General features: G+C 34.2%; 1 protein-coding gene across 1 annotated transcript in view; it reads left to right on the top strand.

Moving 5' to 3' along the window:
• The first annotated feature begins 3,160 nt into the window (after positions 1 to 3,160).
• The window catches only part of LOC126771439 (gamma-aminobutyric acid type B receptor subunit 2), a 57,145-nt gene continuing 34,299 nt past the window's right edge, over positions 3,161 to 26,006 (top strand). The window contains exon 1 of the mRNA XM_050491315.1: positions 3,161 to 3,689. Coding sequence (XP_050347272.1) covers positions 3,203 to 3,689 — 487 coding nt within the window. The 5' untranslated portion in view covers positions 3,161 to 3,202. The remainder of the gene's footprint in view (positions 3,690 to 26,006) is intronic.

Genomic DNA, 26,006 nt, shown 5'->3' with positions numbered 1-26,006 from the left:
GAGATTAGCCAACTACGCAGGAGATATTATAGTGCACAAGTGTGTGCGCAAACACAGGTGCACTCTCTATTCCCTAACTCTCAAAATCCGATTGGACGGCAATCCGACACGACCGCAAAAAAAGAGTTCAGGCGCAGGACCAACGGCTTTACGTGCTTTCCGAGGCACGGGAGTGTAGACACTTCCAACTTCCACACTCCGGGCTGCTACTGATAATTTTCTTACAGAAAAACCCAATAACTTTTTATTGGCCCGACCTGGGAATTGAACCCAGGACCTCCGGGTCTGCGGCTTTATATCAAGCCACTAGACCAACGAGGCAGTCATGACGTTTTTATTAAGTAATAATTGTAAATATTAAAGATAAAAATACGAATATGAAAAAAAATATATACTACAAATGTGTACTAATATTATAAATGCAAAAGTAACTCTGTCTATTTGTTACACTTTCACAGCTAAACTGATTTTGGTAGAATTTGGGCAAGTTTGAACCCGATTTGGATATTTAGACTACATTATAGTACCTAAAACCCACTACGCGGACGAAGCCGCGGGTGAATACTTCTTATTCACGATAATATTATATTTTTAAGACTTATTTAAATAAGTACATTCTATCTGATTACTCTTTGTTTATAAAAAGTAAACTCATATATTTTCATAACATATTTTACGGATACCAACTGTTACATTATTATTACATATATAGCTGTGAAATAAAGTTATTTAAACAGAACATCTACAAATCACCTAAACAAAGTTTTAGTATTAGATATCCCCTTATAGTTTCTCTTTGTTACGTGTAAACTGTTCATTTTAACACTAGTAGCAATATCAATATTAAACTTTTATGCGAATAGAACTAATACGTGCAACCGTGTTAAAACTAAATTTCAAAACTCTCCAGTATTCCTATGAACAAGTAATTTAATTTTAAACGGAACGGAAACTATGTACTACTAAACCACGTCGGTTTATTATTTCTGTTTACTGTTCCTCAACGAGATATATTTATGTCTGAACATAGAAAATTCCTTATTCAACCAGAGTATACCGAATTTTATCGCGTAATATACAAAGGCATACAGCGAGAATTAAAACAAATATAGATGCCCTTTATTCTCTCTTCATATTTCCATGAAAAGGTAATGGATTCATGCTTACTGAGTACATATAGAAGAGCTTAGTAGACTAGGTGGGCTAGGTACCACCCACGCATCACAAATTCTACCCCAAAAAAACAATACTGTATATTGTTGTGTTTCGGTGTGAATGGTGAGCGGCCCAGTGTAGCTACTAACCAGGTTCCCCTAAGCTGGTTAGTAGCTACAAATACATGAATATATTGCGAGCCTCGGAAAGGGCATTTCGAAACGGGTTTTAAAATACTATACAAATTGACTCTAGATACTCATGTAAATAGACTTTACTGTACTCGAACTACGAAAGAAAAAGAAAAAAAAAGCATAAAGAACCACCACGTAACAATGCAGTACAAAACGCTGTCACACTTTCAAAATGAGAAACCTTTTCCTGGCAACCTTTGGGTAGAGGGCGTGAGGACGTTGATTAGTTAAAAATAAAGCTAGGAGTTAAAGTTACACGGAACAGCTGCAAGCAATTAAAATTTGAAAGAACATATGATATTAAAAATCATGTATTTCACGCATGTTTTTCTTTTTAGAGTTTCTTATTTACCAACTCATCCCGGATTCGACTCTAATCAAAATTCTATTATGACTCACTTTATTCTCTCATTTTCATATTTCGGTGATGACATGAATTTAGTAAATGATATGATACTTGAGTGTTTTAATGATTTAGGTTGTAATATGAGCATCAAAATAATTTGCCTTCAAGGGATATTACCCGAAAAACTAAAGTTAATAGAAAGGATACTCAAGCTAAAATCAATAAAGAAAAGGCAATTCCTTTGAGTAGACACCTAAAAAACAACTGTTTGTAATAATTTACTAAAAAAAACTGATCCAAAAAATATAACATTTGTTTCAAAATAAAGGATTTCTATATCATCATAGCAGACATGCTTGAAATTGGCCATAGGTGTCCTACAGTAAATATAATGAGTTTGGTGAATGATTACCGGTTATTACTGTAAGCTCAAAATACAATACGTCACGTATTTAAAATTTCACATCACACAAAAACACAGACACTACAATTCAACATTTTCAAAAAAAATGTCATCACGTAGTCTTGATATATGATGGCGCACCCATCAAGAGCCCGCTACGTGGCGGTTTTATCGTAATAAAAATAAAAAAATACGTTTTTATTTGACCTCTTACTTAGAAAGGTTATTAGTACACACGATCCTAGTGGCTCGTGTACCCTTTCAAATTGAGACAGTATTTTTTAAGCGAATACTATCGATATTATTTGCTGGTTGCAAATATATCATATTATAAGTAAATCTCATTGCACGATTTCCATGTGCAATTAATCAGGTATATTTTTGCACAATTATTATAATAGATTTGGTTTTTAGTCGGTTTTATTGTAAAAAAAAGAGATATTTAAATTTGATCCAAAAATACTGTGGTTCTTACCCGAGCTTGCACCGGCAATCTTCGGTCTAGATTCACTTTTCCTAACAACTAATCCAGCTCGGTTCTTAGTAAAACCTAATTTATAAGTAAAAGTTACGAGCTAAATTTTAAATTTTTAATATGAAAGGCATATTAAGTAAGAGTTCGTAACAATGTTAGACTTTTCTATTATATACATAAATAATTAATTATCCTTTATTTGTTTCAGCGTAGTCGACGCTGACTGCCGGCCTGGTATGAGGGGTCCACGTCGGCCGACCTACCTCTGTTCACCCCTTCGCGAGCCCACCTTTAACATAGCCTACTTTATCCTCACCCTATCCCTAATCCTTCTTATTTTACCAATTGTTCATACACAAATGACTATCCAAAAAAATTTAAAATATAAAAATGCAATTGATGAAACACGAGATGAGAAAATTTATCATACGGTTGACCCTAATTTAAATAAACATAACACACTTCAAAACGAAACACTATACAGATCCTTAGAAAATGACATGAATACATTGAGTTACCAAGCTCTCTTGAATCGATTTAGAAGAAAAGATACAATTAGAGGATTTAATGAAGAAAATCATGCTAAAAGCACAACTAAGGAATATTTAAATATTACTTTTGACAGTCAAATGAATTATATACCACCAAATGCATCCAGTTTAGAAAAAAATATTGAAATCAAAATAAAACATATAGATCATAACGATATAGATAATTTGATCACAACAAAAGCAATAAGTAGAAACGACACAAAAGACCATATTGATATCGAAAAGGCAACATTAAGAGAAATTAGACAAAATAGAAGAATCGTTCAGACAAAAGAAGAAGCGATGGGAAAATTAAAAATTGACGAAGAAACGCGATCAAAGTTATTTCATGATTATTCATCAACTCTCAACAGAAGTAGTAGTGATACAAGGGACAACAATCTTAACACTGATTCAAATACGCCAAGTGATTTATTGGATAAAAAATTTGCAGTCGAAGTTACAAAACAACCCACGGAGCGAGATTTATTTACAAGAGTTAATGACTCATTAGTCCATCCCGCTAACCTTACCCATCCTTTAATTAAGAACTTTACAAAATCAACAAAGCCCAGTTCCAATGATGGTAAGTAAATTTGAATTTTATTTGAATGAAGGTGAGCCTATTTTACATTGCAGATAAAGGTTAAAAAAGCATACTGAAAATCAACTGTTTTATTGTATTTTTTAACGTGACCTTTGAAAATTTCTGTCGAAAGTTGCGTTATCTCACTCTACATAGATATTCTTAGATTAGAATGATTAATAGGAAATATATTATTTACTTTTTAGTTTTTTAAGTATTTTCACATTGATCTTACTTTTTATTTTATGTTGATTTATTTTTTAAATAAAACAAAAGAAATCTTATTATATAAAATTGATAGCTAGTAACAAACAGTGCAAAAACACGGTAACAATTATAGAAAGTGATTGTACATCCTTTTTATCTCCCTGCCAGGCAGTAAACGTGAATTTAATAAAATTATTTTTTTTAAATATACATAATGTATAAATGAAGTTTGATCATGTCTCTGAGTATCGGTCTCAGTTAAAGTAGCTGCCAATCAGACTACGAAGAAATCTACACGCCTTATCTCTTCTCTACTCTATTCTTTATGTCGATCACACACCATCTTACCTTAAAGAACGCTTTAAATTTCTTGGTTGCGATAGCGCACACAACCTGCGTTCTTCGGATGATAATAAACTTTAAATCTTTTACTGCAAAAACCATCAAACTTTGGAATGCACTACCTATAGATATTCGGCAGTCGAATTCATTGAGTATTTTTAAATACCGCTTGAAAAGCTATTATTTGTCCATTTCCAAGTAAGGTATGTATGTATGTATGAAATAGTATGTGGTTTATAATTTATCTATATATAATTTTATACTCTATAATTTGATTTATTAAATATTTAGTATGTCCTTTTTATATGTAAATGCACTTACCTGTTCTCTTACAAAATTCTTTCACCAAAGGTTGTTTGTTAGAGATCGCTATAAGCGATAAGACCGCCTTTGCGCACCATTTTTATTTTCTTTTTCTTTGATTGTTTCCTACTTCTCTCATTTTATGTATATGTTGTGCAAAAAGTGTTAAATAAATAAATGAATATATATATATATATTCATTTATTATATATATATATATATATATATATATATATATATATATATATATAAATATATATATATATTTACGACGAAAAATCCATTATCTACTACCCAAAATACAGACGTGTTGTTCGTCCATTTGTTTTGATTAATGCTTTTTATATGTGCCTGCATGTTCTAATTTTCAAGCTGTTGCTTGAAATGGTGACGTTTCACCATCTAAATTTAACAAAACAAATACTTTGATGACATGATAACAAATTGATGTTACCATTTTATAGATGGCTACAAAACGAGTATTCTTTTTAAATACAGTAAATTGAATATTCTATATCTATAATATTTAAACGTCCTACGCCCTGGAATTCGTCTAAGTTATTTAACTAATTTTAACGCATCCTATTAACATTCTAAATTTACCAACAGCGAATTACCAGCACTTTTAATACTCATATGCGATCCATAGACAAAACTTCAAAACTTTCATTTTTAGCTCAAATGCTGACCACTACACCATAGAACACTATTTGTTTATTTATAAAATACAATTGCTAAATACAGGTAAAGAAACCATTTTATTCTGTCAGTCACAAAGAGAATAGACAACGGTGTCACTTTTTGTATCTTTTCAAACAGACAAAAGAATATATTTTACGTTACTTTAACAGATAACAGTTGATTGGGAACAGAATTTGAATATAATGGCGTAAATGATTTGATTAATATAGAAATATTTTATCATTAATATGTACGTAACAGCCTGTGAATGTCCCACTGCTGGGTTAAGGCCTCCTCTTCTTATTATAGCTTATATATTATTATAGCTTATTCCACCACGCTGCTGCAATGCGGGTTGGTGGAATACATTTGTGGCAGAATTTCAGTGAAATGTGTGCACAAATCACAAACTAAGCACATGAAAATTTAGTGGTGCTTGCCCAGGCTTGAACCCATGATCATCGGCTAAGATACACGCGTTCTTACCACTAGGCCATCTCAGCTTTTTATTTAACCGGGAATTAATATGTACATTACAATATATTTTAAGTTGTCTAAAGTGACTATGCTGCTATAAAATTAAGAAAAGTTGTTAAAATGTAGATATTCTTTATATAAATGAAAAACAGAATTAATTAGCTATGTATATCAAACAGTTAGTCATTACCAATTAAAGTTAATTAACCTTCATATATATCGTCCATATGTCCTGCATGGAAATCAAAGGACACCAATTCCATAATTATATAGATTTATAGCCAAAGTTAAAAATATCAACGGAATTTTAATATAAACATCTTGTCAAAAACTTCGTGTTTTAAATTAACCTTTACTTATGTAGTAATTATTATCTATCAAAACAATCTGAACCCTATTCAATTGAACTAGGAGTAAAGGTAAACAAATCGTAAATTTACAAATTGCCTGCGATTTTCTAATTGTTCTGCTGTATTATATTATAAGCAGTTCTTGATTAATTTACCTTTATTTATAATATGTTGTATTATATTCCATTTAACTAGTTATAACCACATTAATTTAACTTTCGAAGTTCCGATTACAACTTCACGAACATTGAAAACGCCATTTTTTCTCGAATCCATAGTGAGTATCATAGATTATTCAAGATATCGACCAATGATGTCGCGTCAATTCAAAGTTGTTTATTTGGATTTACGCATCTTATGGTTGGAATAGGCTATACATATATTATTGTGTAATTAAGTAATATGAAAAAATAATGAAGACCTGTTTCTCAAAACATATTACATCGGGATTAATGTTAGCATAAGCTTTAATCTAAATATCTATTAAACTAACTTGAATAGGGTTCTCATAGTTCACAAGGACGGTTTAAACATACTTTGATTTATGTACGACCGAATTTAGGGCAATAGGGATTGAAGAGAGTTCCTTCCATTACGGGTATCTGTTTTGTTTTTACATAAATACAGCAAACCTTCCTATCAAGAAAATCATATTAAATAATTATAGTATATATGACACTTTCTATTTAATAATATTAATCATAAAACATTATATTACTTAGTGGTAGGGCTTTGTGCAAGCCCGTTTGGGTAGGTACCATCCACTCAGACATTCTACCAATAACACACAGCAATACTTGGTATTGTTGTATTTCGTTTTGGAGGATGAGTGAGCCAGTGTAACTACAGGCACATCTCACAGGGACATAACATCTTCGTTTCCAAGGTTGTGGTGCATTGGCGATGTAAGGTTAATATTTCTTACATCGATTATACCTGCGCCAATTAAAAAGCTTAAGTGAGAATGTAATATGTGTAAAAACTGACGGGACTTTCTAATTGGATTGCCTTATATATTTTACCGCTATACTTAAAATATATTCCTCAGGGGAAAGTCTTTGTTACACTCTCATGAAGAGGGACCACCTATCTAATAATTCAATTCTCTGCTACCGGTCATTGTGTATTGAGCCTCTAAAGGGCACGGATGAATTAGGGTACTTACGCCTAGATTAGTTAGAAACTCGATTATACACTTTCAAAAGATTTAATTAATATTTTAAAGCAATATTCTCGTTCCATAAACTTTAATCTTCTACTAGACTCCTAGTTACTAGTACTGCTAGTATTTATGTCTGTATAATCGATGCATTTTCATGAATTAGTATATTAAAGCTTATGTGATATGCTCAACTGGAATACTTAAATAATGATATAAAATTGTACGTTGTAGTTCTCTCATCTCATCTCGCTGAAATCTTATGTAAAACTTGATATAGGGTTCCATACTTTTAATTTTTTTATCTTTAGATATCAGTTATTTATTTATTATAAAAACAGCTTCATAGAAACTCGGAGTTCTGAACAAGGTGCGGCGGTTTTTCATGTCACAACAACTGTGCCTGTTGTAGAAAACACAGGTACGGTCTTGCATTGAATATTGTTCGTACCTTTGGGATGGCTCCGCTAAGTACCTACTGGAAGCCTTGGCTCGGTTGCAGCGACGTATGGTACGCATTATTGGCGACGTAATGGTCACAAACACCTTCGAGCCTTTACAATTGCGTCAAGAGATAGCAGCGCTGAGCGCTTTCTATCGACCGTATCACGGCGAGTGCTCTGAGGAATTATTCTCTCTAATTCCCCCTTCCTTCATAAGTATACTCGTGCTGCCTCTCGATATCACCGCCTAACTATGACATCAATTCCATCGCGCACAAAGAAATTTGGCAACTCCTTTCTTTGTCACACTTCCAAAAAATGGAATTCCTTACCAGCTCACGTGTTCCCCTCCTCATACAACCCGGGTTCCTTCAAACGAGACGTGAAGAGGCATCTTGCGGGCCGGCAAGATTGATTGATTGATTGATTGATGTATATTACATATTAGATTCTTGTTTTATAAATTCATTTGTAAATTCTTTATATGTATGTTGTAAGTGTATAAATAAATAATTTTGGGACACAACACATTTTCGTCAAGTGTAAGTTGGGCTTAAAAATGCTATTTTTTTTTTAATTATTTAATTTAATTAAATCATACTTACTGACATGATACTGAATCTAAGCCTGTATCGTTCTATGAACTAGATAACATAAATATAAATAAAAATGTGATTTAATATTCGTAAAATTTTCACTCTGGATACAGACATTTCATTGAATATTGACACCGTTATTATAAAAGCAAATACGTGTTTTATTGATTTGTCTTTTTTTATGCAGCACCAGGCCATATATCTACGCATTTGAGAGAGGCTAGTTTTAGACACGGAAAAAAAAATTATAGTATAGGTAGGTGGATGAGCATATGGGCCACCTGATGGTAAGTGGTCACCAACACCCTTAGACATTGGCATTGTAAGAAATGTTAACCATCCCTTACATATATTGGACAAAGGTTATGATTTTATTTTAAATCTTTGGACAATTTTTCTCGGTAGAATTTACATTGTGAAATTCTGCGTGTTGTGGGTGGGATTGTGAAGTTTGAATAGATTCATATTTTATTTAAATGTTTTGTTTCTTAACATTACGATTAGTAATTATCATTTATATTGAACCACCATCGTATTAACGTAATATTATACTGATTTCATTTGTAAATAAAAACACATTAAAAACATCAATAGCGCAATAGTTTACAGGCCGTCTAGCGACATAAAAGTTGCAGGTTCAATCTTCACCCTTATTGTCTGTCCCCAGTTCTAATAACATATATCAATATATTGGATGCAGCCGTACAAAATAACCACTAAACCAACGAGATAGTTACCAGATTATACGATAAGTAACTTATTAATATAAAGTTTAAGAGTTAATCGGAAATTGTGATCTTTAGGTGAAGAGAATCGAAAGGGGAAATTTTTAACGATTTTCTCACAATAACAGTTCTATCGTAATAAGATCGAAAAGGAATTGCGGATATCGGAATAGATACGTGCCCCCATTGTATATAGAGATCTTCAAACTACTAGTAGACATTACCAACATTCTAGATGAAAGTGAAGTACATTTAGTTTGGTGTCGTGATTTAAGCTTTTGTACGTTTTTCATACACGTGGATCTTAACAGAAGATTGTGGGTTCATTCCCACATGCGGGAAGCAAAACTGACATTTAATTATGCTTCTTGTGTTTATAACTCTTCACGTCCATGAACCGACACTGGTGCTGTTGCCTATGCTTTGCCTTATTTTATTATTATATCAGCTATATAACTTGTTCAGCAATAATTATTTTTAAAATCGTTTCACTGTCACAAAGTAAATTTTTAATCATTAGCATAATAATAGGTCTTAATTAGAAATCATGCAAATGCCTTAATGAAAGACTAATTTTATATACTTTAAAAATTAAAGTTTACGAAAAATAGCTTAAGAACTGAATTGTTCACCTATTATAGAGCTTGGATCACTCATACCTTGTTTCAGACTTGAAAAAGCGCTAAATACCTTCAATAACCGTCATTTATTATGAAAATAACTTTTTTATGATTAAAACACGTGATAGGCAGGCTGCTAAATGAGCCAGATAGTAGTCAAGTTCACCGTCACAAATGATGATGTCCTTCTGACCAAAATGTGGACCCAAGGTATTCGCTAACTACGCAGGACATTTTATAGTGCACAAACATAAGCTCTCTCTAGTCGATGGGATGGCGAATCTGACAAAACCGGATAGCCGGATAACCGGTTCAGGAGGGTAAAAGGAGTTCATAGGAGTGTAATACTAATAAATTCTAGACTCCTGGTTGCTACTAATAATTTCTAGACAGAACTACCTAACAACTTTTTGTAGGCCCAACCTCAGTAACATAGCCGTAACATCGTAAATATATCATGACAATTGTGTCTGGGTCTGGTCTGTCTTTACTCACTCTCAACATTTATATTAAAGAATTGGTTTCATCCACAACGATACTCCGTTACGATGTAAGAAAATGTATATCTCAGGTTTTCTTCGTACACATTTCCTTGCAATTATCTATCATTACCAAATACCGTACTGGTATTTTCTTACAGTATATAAAAGTGAAAATGAGAGAAATAAGGTCCATTTAAGTGAAAGTGAGATGCCAGGCTTGGGATATTACTACTGGCTATTTACGAAACATCTCCATTCTCCCCCATCTCCGTATTAAGGGTTAAGGAGCTTATTGTCGCTCGGATTCGACGAACCATGTTTCTTATTTCAAATATTTCTGGTATAGTTTTATTTTAGATATAATTGAACTATTTTAAACGCATACACTTGATATATACACATTAACTTTATTTTGATATTTGTCACAGTGATATTTATAATTTTTTTTTTATTATTATTTATGTCAATCTTATTATTTTTTTCATTGCACAATGTCATATTTGAACATGGTACGGTTGATTTTGGACAATATAAGACTCAGGGTTCAATAACAAAGTCATTTAGTCAAGCAATTTAGTATCATAAGCTAATAACAAATATTTATAAGTAAAATATTATTATGAAAAAGCGGGTGCTTTTCACACATAGGTATTGTTATTTAAACTTATAAAAGATTCCAACATTGTTTGTCATAGAAAAATAAATGTGTTGCAAATAAAACAGGGAATATGCCAGGCTATTATAATTGGTAGTTATAAATTATTACCCCGTGTAGTTTTTTTTTTTTTTTATATTCGCCGGGAGGGCAAATGACTCTACTCCACCTGATGGTAAGTGGTAGTAGAGTCCAAACGCGACGACGGCCAGTACAGACGGGAAAAACGTTCTGCACTAGCCGCCTTCGCCTTGCCGGCCCGCAAGATGCCTCTTCACGCCTCGTTTGAAGGAACCCGGGTTGTAAGAGGAGGGGAACACGTGAGCTGGTAAGGAATTCCATTTTTTGGAAGTGCGACAAAGAAAGGAGTTGCCAAATTTCTTTGTTCGCGATGGAATTGATGTCACAGTTAGGCGGTGACATCGAGAACCAGCTCGCGTGGACTTAAGAAGGAAGGGGGAAGCGGGAATTAGAGAGAATAATTCCTCAGAGCACTCGCCATGATACAGTCGATAGAAAGCGCTCAGTGCTGCTATCTCACGACGCAATTGTAAAGGTTCAAGGGTGTTTGTGACCTTTACGTCGCCAATAATGCGTACGGCACGTCGCTGCAACCGGTCCAAGGCCTCAAGTAGGTACTTAGCGGAGCCATCCCAAAGGTGCGAGCAATATTCCACGCAAGACCGTACCTGTGTTTTGTACAGCAAGCACAGTTGTTGTGGCGTGAAAAATCGCCGCACCTTGTTCAGAACTCCGAGTTTCCGTGAAGCTGTTTTTATAACAGCCTCGATGTAATCCCTTGGACTAAGGTCGCAGCGAACGTCAATCCCCAGCATGGCGATTTTGCTTTGCATCACCAGCGGAGTACCACAGAGGGAGGGAAGAGGGGAAAATGTTGACTTTTTCGCCGTGAGAGCGCATACCTGTGTTTTCTTGGCATTAAACTCAACAAGATTATCAGAGCCCCATTTGGCGATGAGCTCTAACGTCCTATCGAGTTCAATGACAAGATTCTCCCGCCTCTCCTCAGTTTCCGCCCGCCCAGCCACTGCGCGTCCGTGGTATCCACCATGCACTGTACTATCGTCTGCATAGCAATGTATGTTCCCAAGGGAGAGCATATCATTGATATGCAAAAGAAAGAGTGTGGGAGATAGCACAGATCCCTGGGGGACCCCAGCATTCACTACATAGAATTGTGAAGCGCAACCATCTACTAAAACACGAAGGCTACGCTTGTGTAGGAAGCTGGCAATCCAGATGCATAGCTGAGCAGGCAGACCATATGCCGGTAGCTTGGAGAGAAGACTTCTGTGCCAGACCCTGTCGAAAGCCTTGGAGATATCGAGGCTGACAGCCAACGATTCTCCATGCTTGTCGATAGCTTCACCCCAGAGGTGTGTTACGTACGCTAGAAGATCACCTGTGGACCGTTTTGGTCGAAACCCGTACTGACGATCATTAATTAGACAGTGATCTTCTAGGTAATGGATCAGTTGGTTGTTTAAAATCCGTTCCATCACCTTACAAAGTACTGAGGTGATAGCTATTGGCCGATAATTCGCCGGGTCAGACCGATCCCCTTTTTTGGGAACCGCTTGCACATTAGCTCTTCTCCAAGCCTCCGGCACACTTCCCGAAGAGAGAGAAAGTTGGAACAGGCGCGTTAACACAGGAGACAGCTCCGCTGCGCACTTCTTCAGCACTATGGCTGGTATTCCATCGGGACCGCTAGCTTTCCGTACATCAAGTGATTGCAGCTCCGCACGCACATCACGTTGCCTGATTTTGATGTCAGGCATCGTATGGCCACATGCAGGTATTGTAGGTGGCAGTGCACTACAATCATCGATGACGGAATTGTCGGCAAAGAGTTTAGCCAGGAGATCAGCTTGCTCTTGCGGACTGTGAGCTAGCGATCCGTCCGGATTTCTGAGCGGTGGCAGCGAAGGTTGGCAGAAATTGTTTTGCACAGACTTGGTCAGACGCCAGAAGCTACGGGAGCCCCTAGGATGCGACACAAGGTCATGACCAATCTGTACAATGCGCTGTGCATCCGCTCTCGTGTATGCCTTTCTACAGGACTTGGAATTTTTATTATAGTTTGCTTTCAGTGAGTCAATGTTAGATGCCCCGCTAATGCAGCCGTTGATCCACTTGCGATATGCCGCCTGCTTAGCTGATACAGCATCGGCACATTCACGAGTGAACCAACGGTTACGCGTACTCCTACTGACGAGATCTGAGCTAGGAATGTAGTATTCCATTCCCAGCATGATCTCGCCAGCAACAGCAGCGGCACTAGCTGACGGGTCATTCCCACTGAAGCAACATTCCTTCCAAGGGACCGACGCATAGTAATCGCGCATACCGTCCCAATCCGCCGACTTATAGTGCCAAACGCGACGTTTGCATACCGCTAGTGGCGGCAGCTTGGCCTGTGGCACTCTGGTAGAAATAAGGCTGTGATCCGAAGAGCCAAGAGGAGCCTGAACCACAACCTGATATTCCACCGGGTGAGAAGTCAGCAGAAGGTCCAGTAGAGAAGGTGCTTGCCCATCAATGTCTGGGATCCTGGTGGGCTGATCAACCAGTTGGGTCAAGTCATGTGTGAGAGCAAAAGCATGAGCAGTCCTTCCAGCATGGTCAGTTTTGAGGGATTTCAACCAGGATTGGTGGTGAGCATTAAAATCCCCCAAAAACACCCATTCCGCGTTAGGAAATTTCTCCTGCGCAGCATCTGCCACCCGACTAAGATGGTCAAATAATCGGCTTGTCTCCAAGTCACCATTGTGGGATCTGTAGAGGCACACGTAGACTCGACTCTGACGAACCAGGTCTACACGTACCACCAACATGGAGAAGGAGGGGTCCTCCAAGCAGCGCAGTCGGTGACAGCAAACATCCGTCCTGACGAACAAGCATACTCCGGCTTTCGCTTTGAAGGATTCTTCAAGCGTGTAGCCGGGATAATTAAGGTAGCTGGTATCGGCAGGACGGAGTATTTGTGTCTCCGTGAGAAACAACATTGCTGGCCGTGCTGTCTCGAGATGGTGGTGGACAGCGTTGAGGTTAGCGTGGAGTCCTCGGATGTTAGAGAACTCGACCTCAAACAGCCTATTCTCGTTTGCCACCTGTTGTCTTTAACAATACTGTAATCCCATTAAGCAGCAAAGTTAAAAATTTAGCAATATATATTGATCAAAATTTCTCGTGGATGTCTCAAATAAGCGAAGAGAGCAGGAACATGTTTCACCCGATTGGGTCCATTCGCAGATTATGTAATTTTCTACCAACTCATAACAAAATTGCGTTAGCACAAGCTATTCTGTTGCCCGTCCTTGATTACGCTGACACCTGCTATCTTGATCTTAGAGGGGAGCAATTAAACAAACTCGAGCGTATTCAAAATCTCTGGAATACTCATATTGTTTCTCATTTCTACTGTATACTTTTTCATCCAAATTCTCTTCGCTATCTTAAACACCGTATTGAATTTCTTATGGACTCGCACGGCCGCACTCTACGATCTGATGATAATGTAATTCTTAAAATTCCTTTCACCCTTCTTCTTTTTATACCAAATCTTTCTCTGTCCAAGCAGTTCGCCTATGGAATTCCTTACCTCTTTACTTAAGACGTATCATTTCTTTATATAAAAAGTTATAATTAAAAGTTAAGTTTTTCTGTACACCTACTTACCGCTTTATTTATCTCATGTCCTTCAACCAAAGGTTGTCTGAAAGAGATCGCTCTTTTAGCGATAAGACCGCCTTTTGTACATTAATAGTTATCTTTTTTTATGATTGTCTTTGTAACTGTATGTTTCTGTTACTATTTTGGTGTACAATAAAGAATATTCTATTTTATTCTAATTATTAAAAACTTATACTACTATTTTATTTAAATAAAAAGCTTAAACAAAGAAGAGAATGTTGCCATAATGACAACAACATAAAATCAAACAAAAAGGGTTGCCACAAACAATGACTATAAATAAATACAAATAATTTATATAATCAACATAAAATTAATTTAATATTTTATGTTCGTGTACTGAAAAACATTAATTTTGCCAGAAAAACGAATTCCATTATTGTTTCTATTAATTATTATTAATGAACACTTTATAATTAATGATTCGTATCTTCATATTAGCTTTTATATTTATTATTTTTGGTCTACGTAATCATTTCAATTATTATATACCAATTGAATAATTTACATTTTGATGAATAAAAGAAATATAACTGATCGACACGCGATAGACGAACGGATATTGAATTTAACTTACTCCTTATCTGCCGACTCAAGTACTCTCCACTCTCCAAACGCTCTGTTTGTTCAGTTTACGGTCGAGGATAGCTAGAAATCCAATATATATATATCTAGTAAGATCGAATGTACTCTTAAAATAAAAATAAAACATCTTCATACCCAATTTTATAGTTTATTTGCCGTTTTTTTTATAGAATAGGAGGCGGACGAGCATATGGGCCACCTGATGGTATGTGGTCACCAACGCCCTTAGACATTGGCATTGTAAGAAATGTTAACCATCGCCTACATCACCAATGCGCCACCAACCTTGGGAATTAAGATTTTATGTCCCTTGTGCCTGTAATAACACTGGCTCCAAGTACTGCTGTTTTGCGGTAGAATATCTGATAAGTGGGTGGTACCTACCCAGACGAGCTTGGTTCTGGTAACTGTAATTTAAAAAAAATATTTAAGTAATTGCCAAATGTTAAATATCCACATAATGGGTATTTTATATGACTAGTGAAAACAGAAATCTGACTTATCTTAGGCCATAAGGCCATCACCATTCATAGCAAAAATGTTTAAATGAACTATTTCAATTATATTTTATATCCTGTAAATACCTACTGCTTGGCTTAGAACTCTTCTCCCTTCGAGAAGAAGGTTTGGAGCTTATTCCACCATGCTGTTCCAATATGGATAAGTGGATATTAGGGTGGCAGTATGTGAGTAAAATTAACTTTATTTTTCTTCACCGCCCATTACGAGATGAATTATAAGCAAAAATTAAAGCATATGAAATTTCAATGTTGCTGGCCTGGGTTTAAACATAAGATCATCGGTTAGGAATCACGCTTTCTAACCACTGGGCCATGTCAGTCATTAGTCGGCATGGCTAAAATGACCAAAAATATCTAAATTAATCAATTATATTATCATTTATAAATGTAATAATAGTAATATATATAATCTATTATAGTATAAATATGTGTTTACTCAGAGAAATAACTTTACGAGATAACTGTACATGATTCTAATTTACCAACTTTTTTTTTTTTTTTAATAAAGAATGTAATTTTATATTTTTTAATTTAAAATGTGAACAAAAGTCGGCACAAAAACCGCAGCCTTTCTAACTTAAACATTAAACGTATTTTGTCTACTGGAAAATGTGGTCTGAAAATTAAATTTAAGTAGGTTACAATATACTTAGTTTATCTAATCCAGATGATTGGTTCGGTGGTTATTAATAAAGGAAACTAATTTTTGCTCTTTCATTGTTTTTTCTATATTCATCGAGAATCGAAAAAGTATTTTAATTTAAAAATCTTATATAAAAGCCAATAAATGTCCCACTCCAAGCAACTCCATTTTGAGGAGGTTTGACGAGATTAATTACATAAACAAATTAAACACATGGAATTTCAGCAGTGCGTATTGGTGAAGTGGCGTTCTTACAAACATCTTTAGTAACAGCCTGTAAAAGTCCCGCCCCTGGTCTAAGACCTCCTCTCCTTTTGAAGAGAAGGAATTTCAGCTTATTAAACGTTAGTGCTCCAATACATATTTGTGGACAGACATGTGACAGATTTTAATCCGACACATGCAGGTTTTATTTCCCCACCAGTATTAAATGAATCCAATTATGGATTGTATTTAAAACACATAAAAACAACACCAAATAATTTGTCCACTGCGTCTTTGAGAACAAATGCTTCTTATGATAATTATGTTACACTGGCCGTCCTGTTCACTTCTTAACTCTTCTTTTCTGTTTTGAATCGAAATCCGTTATTAAATTGTAAAGTAACAATATCCCAGTGCAGTTATTATTGTAAGTAATAACCAATTAACGGCTTCACTTATAAATGTGGATTTTGTCTTCTTATTTCAAATGTAAAATCAGTGATGACAGAAGGAGAGAAACATATATCAATACTAATACTGTTATTATATAACGCACTAAAAATATAACTAAATTATGGAACTCTAAACTCGTAAATCTGAAAATGCATCATTCTCGTACCAATTAATGTTGAACGGTTTACCCATTCAAGCCTAAAATCCGGTTAACCTAAACACTTAATAGCAAATTCAATATTCCCTTGATTGAATAAATTTCGAACATGACAACACTCGACCCGGGTCCTTGCTACTAAATATCGTAATTATTAGTAATGAACTCAATACTAACTACCTTTGCTGTAATTAATTTTAATTGCCATTTTATGTTTTGAATTTAATCAATTTACTTTTCCTTATATTAACATTAGCATGTCGGTGACGCGAGGCCACGCGCCTAAAAAAGTATTCACTTCAAAATAAACTACTTTATTATCTGATTCAAAAAAGTATTTTATAAAGTTGCAGGAAGTGTTGTTTGAAAAAAAACTGTTAATAAATATGGAGCAGCGGAAGACATGAGGGCATTAAAGAGCGTCATGCCGCGTTACGGTATACAAGTCACTCTGACCCTAAAGCATGCCAGTCACATTAAACGTGACTTCAAAAATTTGCCTGAATGCACGGTTCAAATAAAAACTTAACAATATCCAATATCATTTAGTAACAGCCTGTTAATGTCCCACTGCTGGGCTAAGACTCCTTTCATTTTTGAGGAGAATTTGGATCTTATTCCACTACGCTGCTCCAATGCTGCTCCAAAACTGCTCCTTAACAATATAATAATAGATATTTTTTTTATATTATAGGTAGGCGGACGAGCAAATGGGCCACCTGATGGTAAGCGGTCACCAACGCCCATAGACGTTAGCACTGTTAGAAATGTTAACCTTCCCTTACATCGCCATTGCACCACCAACCTTGAGAATGTTATGTCACTCTACCTTCAAACCAGAACACAACAATACCAAGTAGTTGTTTTGCGATAGAATATCTGATAAATAGGTGGTACATACCAAGACAAGCTTACACAAAGCCCTACCACCAGTAAATTCTCATTATTTATTATTATTTATTTCTGTATCTATTTTTTTATCTCCCTTTTCACTGGGGTAACTTAACTATCACGAGGGACATGGGCAAACGTAATAGGTTTGTTAAATGTTAAGCTGACAATGGTGATGTGACGAATTTTCGAGTAAATTTGTGGTGTTGAGTATGACTGATTTTTGAAAAAGTTATTATTATTATTATTAGTAAGGGGGTCATCTCAATTTCTTAATTATACAATATATTTAAAAAAACTAAAAAAATAAAATCAAAACAATAACAAACAAATAAATTGGCGTAATATATATTACATATCACATTTATGTATACAATAAATATACAGACAAATTGAAATTTTCCTCCTTTTTTGAATCGAAAGAGCTCACTTTTAACATCAGGTTTTTTAAAGTTGATTTCTTAAATTTAGTATGCCGTTTAACATTACGGTTCAGTTCATATAGTCAATGTGCGGTTCACGTTCAACCTAAACCTGGATTTACTTTCTGAACCAGAATTGACAGGACAAAGCAATCAGAGTTTCGTAATCCATTAAGAGTTAGCAAGAAGCTCAATGGCTTGAATTATTAATCACCTGACTAGCGATCACCATTAAGCTAACGACGTCCTGCGGCTTTTCCCACATTAGCTAATTAAGCCACGAATATATTGTGAAGTGTTAACGAAAACATTGAAACGGAAGTTTACTTTAAGGACAGGAAAATACTACACAACTTGTGTTACCACAATACTTTAATGATGATAGGGCTTTGTGCACACTGGGTAGGTGCCACCCACAAATCACTTATTCAATCGCCAGACAGCAATATTTAGTACTATTGTGTTTTAAGGTGAGTGAACCAGTGTAACTGCAAGCACAGGCTGCTCTTTGGCGGAATATTGTGATGAGTTAATGGTACCAAACCCAGATGTACACGAAACCCTACGCCAAGTAAAATACACACTCTAATCGGCCAAGGTATAAGCAATAATTACGTGAGTGCCTTAAAAAATAATGGGTTGAATTGTCACATCCATGCGAACACTGTATGCGGAACACGTATATCCCTTTTAACCTACATAATAAGATAATTTTATCTGACTCGCGTATTCTGCTAAAATAACGTTTTATAAAAACCTTTCTTCGGGGCTTGTGTGTAAAGCGATTAGTACATTTTAGAGTCCCGTTTCGTAAAGCGTAAGAGAAAATCGATCGTGAACAACACTTTCCTATTTATTTTATTTAGGGCCACTTGGTAGTTATCACCTCAGCCCATAGACATTGGCACTAAAAAATATTAATCACCGCTTTCATCGCCACACGCCACCAACCTTGGGAACTCAGAAGTTTTATCCTTTGTGTCTGTACACTGACTCACTTACCCTTCAAACTGAAACACAACAATGCTAAGCATTGCTGTTTGGCGGGTGTGTGTGATGAGTGTTATCAACCTAGATGGGCTTATATAATATTATATTAATCTATAAGCTTATCATATATCAATGAATGATTTAAGAAAAAACTTTTTTGTGATTGTTTTTCTAATAATATAATTTACCGCGTTATCCTATTCATAAAATTTAGATTTAACTAGGTTAAAAGATAATTTAAAATAATTACTTCTAAAGATCATTAAAAATATAATTTATTTGAAAAACATTTATAGATTTCTACGGTAAAGTAAGTTATTTGTATGAAAAATTTAGTCTTGATAATGGCAGTTTATTATAACTAATTCAATGTAATTAAACTTTGGAAAAGTTAAGTTAACAGTTGCTTGTGACAGGCAGAGAAATGTCGATCCATCGCTGTTACGCAATTAAGATTCGTCAATCAGCCATATCTCTTCGAACATTACGATTGGTTGAAGATAACGATTTTTCGATTTTCGACGTTGGCGAATTAAATAGCGAATTCACAAAATTTTCACTGAATTGTTAATAGTCATGAGTGATTTTATTTTAAGCTCTACATTATTTGTAACAATAATATTGTTAAGTAACCCAAGACAACACGCACATTATTTCGTTAACGAAGACCGAATGTCTGTGTACGAAACCGGAATGTGAATGAAAACATGAATTTTATATAGAATTTGCTTCGAGAAATATCCTGATTTTATGTTACCGTTGTCTTATAAGAATTTTGTTTGTGTTTTTAAAGAACCCACTGAAAACCCATTAGGGTTCACATTCATTTACTCTTTCACCAAATAACTAATTCTTAAGTCAAAGTCAAAATTCTTTATTCTATATAAGTATTACACTTGCTTGCTGATTGTCAAATCTACCACCGGTTCGGAAATGAACACTTCAAATCTGAGAATTATCGGGATTTTTTTAATCTCATATTTTACAATTATAGGTATTGTACAATTATAGATTTTTTTTATTATTTAAAATCGCCTGGAGGCGATCCTTTCATTATGTGACAATGTTCTTATGCGTCATAATTTTCGAAGGTAATTTATTTGTTATATTGATATTTTTGCTCTGTAATTTTATTTATTTATTTTTATCATATGTTATTTATTTATGATTATAAAATATAAATAATGTTATATATTGTTTACTCAGTTGATACAAAATTATAATAAGCATTTTTTCATCCCAGACCGCGAGCGTTAGCCACCATCTTGAAAAACGTCTTTTTGCAAATATCTCTTTACTTTAAAAAGAGTACAGACCTTTTTTGTAGGAGATAAAATTTCAAACCTTTTTTTTCTATTGCTAATATTTTCCGAGATATAATTAGTTAAAAACACGACGGGTAAAGCTCGCGGTCTGGGATGTCAAAAACTCGGTTATAAAACTGTAAGTATAAACTTAGATGGCACCCTGTAACATAATCCAATCGAAAATTGAGTAGCGGGATTTTATGTAGAACGAATGTCTAAAAATCTTGGACTATTGTAATATTGTAAATTTTGTTAGTAGTTCGATATTAAATAAATAAATAAATGTATACAACATATGATATAAATATGAAATGGAAATATCAAAGTATGTTAATTTTCCATAGTTAGGTATATGCATCCTTCCTTCGAGAATGGTTGATCTATGTATGTACCACACTGCTGGTTGGTAGACATATGTCCAATTATCTACCGACACGTGAAATTTTCTCAGAATATTATTATGAACAAGGTTTTAATCAAATCCCACGGAGGAACAGCCTCATAATAAATACATGTTACAGAATTTCATCTGACACATGCAGCTTTCGCGAATTATAAATAGAAATTAAGCACAAGATTACTTAGTAACCATCCTCGATCCAACCAACTCGATCGAACCATACCAACCATGTCATATCTTTGTATATATAGAATCAGTTTCTCAAATGTCACATATGTATGTATAAGCGAAATAACACTCATTCTCGAGATCTCCTAAACTATCCGATTGATTTGAAATTTGTCACAGTTACTCCTTCCCCTACGTAGACGCTCTCTAAGAAAGGATTTTACGTAAATCCTATCAAAAATACATTTTTCTTCTTATCTACCCGTGCGAAGCCGGGACAATTGGCTAGTATATAAGTATTAAATTAATAAAATGAATTTTTTTTCTTTTATATTGTAAGCAACGAACGCTGAATCATTGAACATGTAGATGATGAATCGAACATGAGAACACTGAATAATCACTTACACTTTAGAGTGGAGTTGTTTCTTTTTATTCATTTGTAGCATCTATTGTCATGCCTTGGGCTATCTTATTTTATTTTAATAGCAATAAAATTACATTTATTTTTATATTACACGTTACCAAGTATTAGGTTACTAGGTTACACGTAATTCACATTAAGATAAGAACTTAATTAGCTTAAATATAAAGGAAAGACCGGATATACTCGTATGCTATAATGGCGCTTATAAAAGGTTTGTTGAAATTTGACAGAGGAATTTTGTACATACGAAATTACTTAAATTTTACTGTTTAAAATTTCTGTTTAATGATTTTGTTTAAATGTTAGGTATATGTATACATATATACATAAACAAATTGATTCGCGCTACTGAGGAAGAACAAAAATTTTTCTAAATTAACTACATACACCGTATTAACGATTAACTTACAGACATCGAATCTGACTTTTAATACTGCTCATGCCTGTGAGCTATAGGACTGTTCTGTAAGAACAAACTCATCGTGAATTATCTGAAAGTTATATGCGACATTGACCAAAATAAATAATTATAACATTTTAAAAATACACGCATCAAAACATTCACGGGTTAATAATGAAGTGAGTTCTTACAGAATTGCGCTATAACTGATCACATTTTTTTATAGAATAATTATGCGGAAGAGCATATAGTCCACCTGATGGTAAGTGGTCACCAACGCCCTTAGACATTTGCAAGTAAATTGTAAGAAATGTTAACCATCGCTTAAATCGCCAATTCGCCACCAACCTTGGGAACTAATATGTTATGTCCCTTGTTCCTGTTATTACACTGGCTCACTCACCCTTCAAACCAGTGCGCAACAATACCAAGTACTGCTGTTTTGCGGTGATATCTGATAAGTGGGTACCTACCGATACGAGCTTGCACAAAGCCCTACCACCAGTAATTCGTCTGTTGTATCGTGTTCGATATATATTTAGAAATCTTATGTTTGAAATCATCCATACAAACAACTTCCATAGCATTCATTAGAGTTTATTGAATTATCGCCCAACTACTACTTCCTGTCCCAAATTCACATGTTTTTATTACAAGGTCTTACAACCTCACCTCATAATATGTGGGTAGTAAGGATGTACTATCTGTTTTAAGAGGAACAGCAACTTATTAAACGGTATTTCTAGTTTTCTAAGTTTGTAAAAATTGCAAGTAACTCCTTAACACATACCTTCGCAGCGATATCAAAATGCTCTCTGCTACACTGAATACGAGAAAGTTTAACGACTTGGTCCAGGTAGACTTTAATCAAAGGCTTAAATACAGGCAAGAATCTTTGACTTTCCAACTGTAATTTGCATTTACAAATGAAGTTTTTGCGGTAAAGACACTCTGACTTTATCATTAAAGTATAGTTTAATTACTCGGTGATTACCTGAATTGTGACATCCTTACTAATATTATAAATGCGAAAATGAGTTTGTTTGTTTGTTATGCTTTCACGTTTAAATTCTAGTCTTGATGTATATACCTTAGAATTATCTAAGCTTAAAAAAGACCTCAAAAAATTATTTTATAATATATAAGGTTTTATTTGAATTATTTTTTTAAGTTTTATGATTATTATTTTCACTATTTTAATTTTTATTATTGTTTAAATATTTTTTTTCGGTTTGTAATATATATTTAAAATCACATTTACACAACATAATCTTAAAAACCATTGTTTACCTTTTTGTAATTCCTATGTTATTTTTTTTCTTCCTTCCTATGTTATTTTTCATTTAACATTTCTTTTTTAATTTTTTTCATTGTTTTTAATTATTGTTTTATGTGCTTGATGTGGTCTCCTACAATTGAAGGAGAACACATATTTTAAAACATTATTCCAAGATATCATGTACTCGTGTGTGTATCCTTTGTTGAAGATCCTCAATAAATAAATAAATTAACTACCCGTTCGATCGCTATGAAATTTTGTACATACAGAAAGAGATATAGGGTACCTAACAACATATGGGCCCCACACGCGGGCAAAGCCGTGAGTTAAAACTATAATAGTTTCATCATATGCATTAACAATGTTCCTTACTTATATAGATATATTTTTGTTTTTCATTTTATATTTCAGATTTACATTTGTTCACTTAGAGATTAGGATTGGGGGAGCCTGAGGATTATTTTCTTATAACACATCTGTGACTCACTTGACTCATGGTTCGGTGGAGAATCTCATAACCAGATTCGTAAAACTGGTAGAACGCGCAATAATAATATAGTTCCAGTGTGCCAGATGCTTCAGCATGACACCTCTGAACCGTTCTGATGGATGTTCTTGTCGATTGGAGTATAAAATAACAGTCCGAAGGTTATAATATAGTATACACTTTCTTCCGTAAACACAGATGCGCTCTCTATTAGGATGACAATCTCACACACATCCATATTTCAACATAATATCTCCAACGCACGCACGATAGCATATCAATTAACACTGTTCAACAATCACAATAAAGTACATATTATGTATCGTCAATATTTTAACTCTACTACTATTTCGGAAAGCTGCAGCGAAATAAACAACAAAAAATTCACGTAGTTGCTCGTAAAATAAATCAGATCTACAATGTATATGTTTGTTATATACAACAAGCACTTCACAACCACCCAGACTAATAATATTACTCATGTGACCAAAACAAACATTTACCATAACCAGGGATTGAATCCGCGAATTTTAGCGCAACAACCATTTACAGTGATCGCTGTACGAATCACTCGTATATTTTTAAGTTAACAGTGTTATTGCTACCGAGTAAATTTATTTCCTAATTCGTTATTACAAAGAAATGCCAAAGCAATTGTGTATTTCGATCACACAGCTAACACGCTTAGAACTTTGGGTCGACGTGGAGCTTAGTATGAATTAAAGAACTTGATTGGTTCTTTGACAAGCTGTTGCTGTATACAGATTAGGTACTGCTAAAGTGTTTTAGACAAACGCAGATAGCGTTGCAGGTTTAGTGAAAATCGAATGTACCTTTTTGGATTAGATATGAACTTGCCACTACTAATATGTGGATGTATCAGATCCGGAATTTAAATTATGTAAAATTATAACCATGCTGGAAGTGTTCGTAAACTCCATATATTACTTGGTGATAGGGCTGACTATCACCAAGTAAGGGCACCAAGTAGAGGCAACACTTAGTCTATTATAAAAAAACAAAAACATACATTTTCAAAAAGTGTCATTGTACCCTAAATTGTTATGTAAGCTAAGGTTACGTGACTAATAAGCCGCGTGACCTTTATCTTGACATTTGTGGGTTTGTGGCTTAAAACATTTAATTGTTTTGTAACAAGTCAACCTGTAGTCTCGTCTGCAAATTGGGTTTAAATTGATAACTGCAAAACTAATTTTACTTTAGTTTTTTGTCTATAGTTCGTCGCTTAAATGGAAAAGTGACAAAAACTTCTTTTTTTTTAAACTACGTTTATTTAATAAATCGTTTTAGTATCGACTGTATTTTTAGAGGAAAAATGACAATTTATAAAATTAAACGTCAGTAAAATGTCACAAGTGTCATTTCTGAACTGTATGGTAATTCGCCATTTTGATTGTTGAATAACGTCACTGTCAGTTGCAACCCGTACACGAAACCGAACACATCTGCGTTTGATAGGAATAATGTAATTTTTTTTTAAAAAGTGCTTTGAAATGATTATACAAGAAAAGGAATATTTATGTAATGATGTAATTTTTCGAAAAATGACGTATTTCCTTAAAATTTAAATTTGCGATTGTTAATTATTAAAGAAGAATGCATTTTTGGACATGTGACACCTTGTAGGGAAAACGGCACGATTGATTTGTTCATATGACATTTTTTGATATAAATGTCATACATTTAGTAGCGTGAGGTCCGTTATAATATCGTTAAAATTTGAAATATGACTGTAAACATACTTAAAATTGATTTAATTTTTTTTATTAATGACTTTCATCTATTAAAAATTAATGACATTTATCTATTAAAAATAATTACCACATTATTTTAAAGGCAGTTCGACTAAAATTTTACCATTAATCAACCTATACAAATGAAATATTAGTAAAAAGCAAGTGTTTGCTTTAAACTGGTTTCAAAAAGGGAGGACGTCATATATTCTATGATTTTTTTTAATATACATCCATTAATTATTCCAAAACAGCTACACAACATCATATAGTGGTTGATTTAAAGTTTATTATGTAGAAGAAGATTTTTTTTTTTTGATGGAGTGAATGAATTGATATTTACATGAAAAACCTCACGAGATTACGATATCGCCCACCTTAAGTTTATTAGCATACTCTGTTGGCACTTTTCTTGTTATTTATGATTAATGTTATCGAATATTCGGTTGTATAAGACCTTTTTTTAAATAAG

This window comes from Nymphalis io, chromosome 10, assembly GCF_905147045.1.
Source record: "Nymphalis io chromosome 10, ilAglIoxx1.1, whole genome shotgun sequence".
NCBI lineage: Eukaryota > Metazoa > Arthropoda > Insecta > Lepidoptera > Nymphalidae > Nymphalis > Nymphalis io.
The sequence above is the reverse complement of the archived record's forward strand: the minus strand, read 5'-3'. Positions and strand labels throughout refer to the sequence as shown.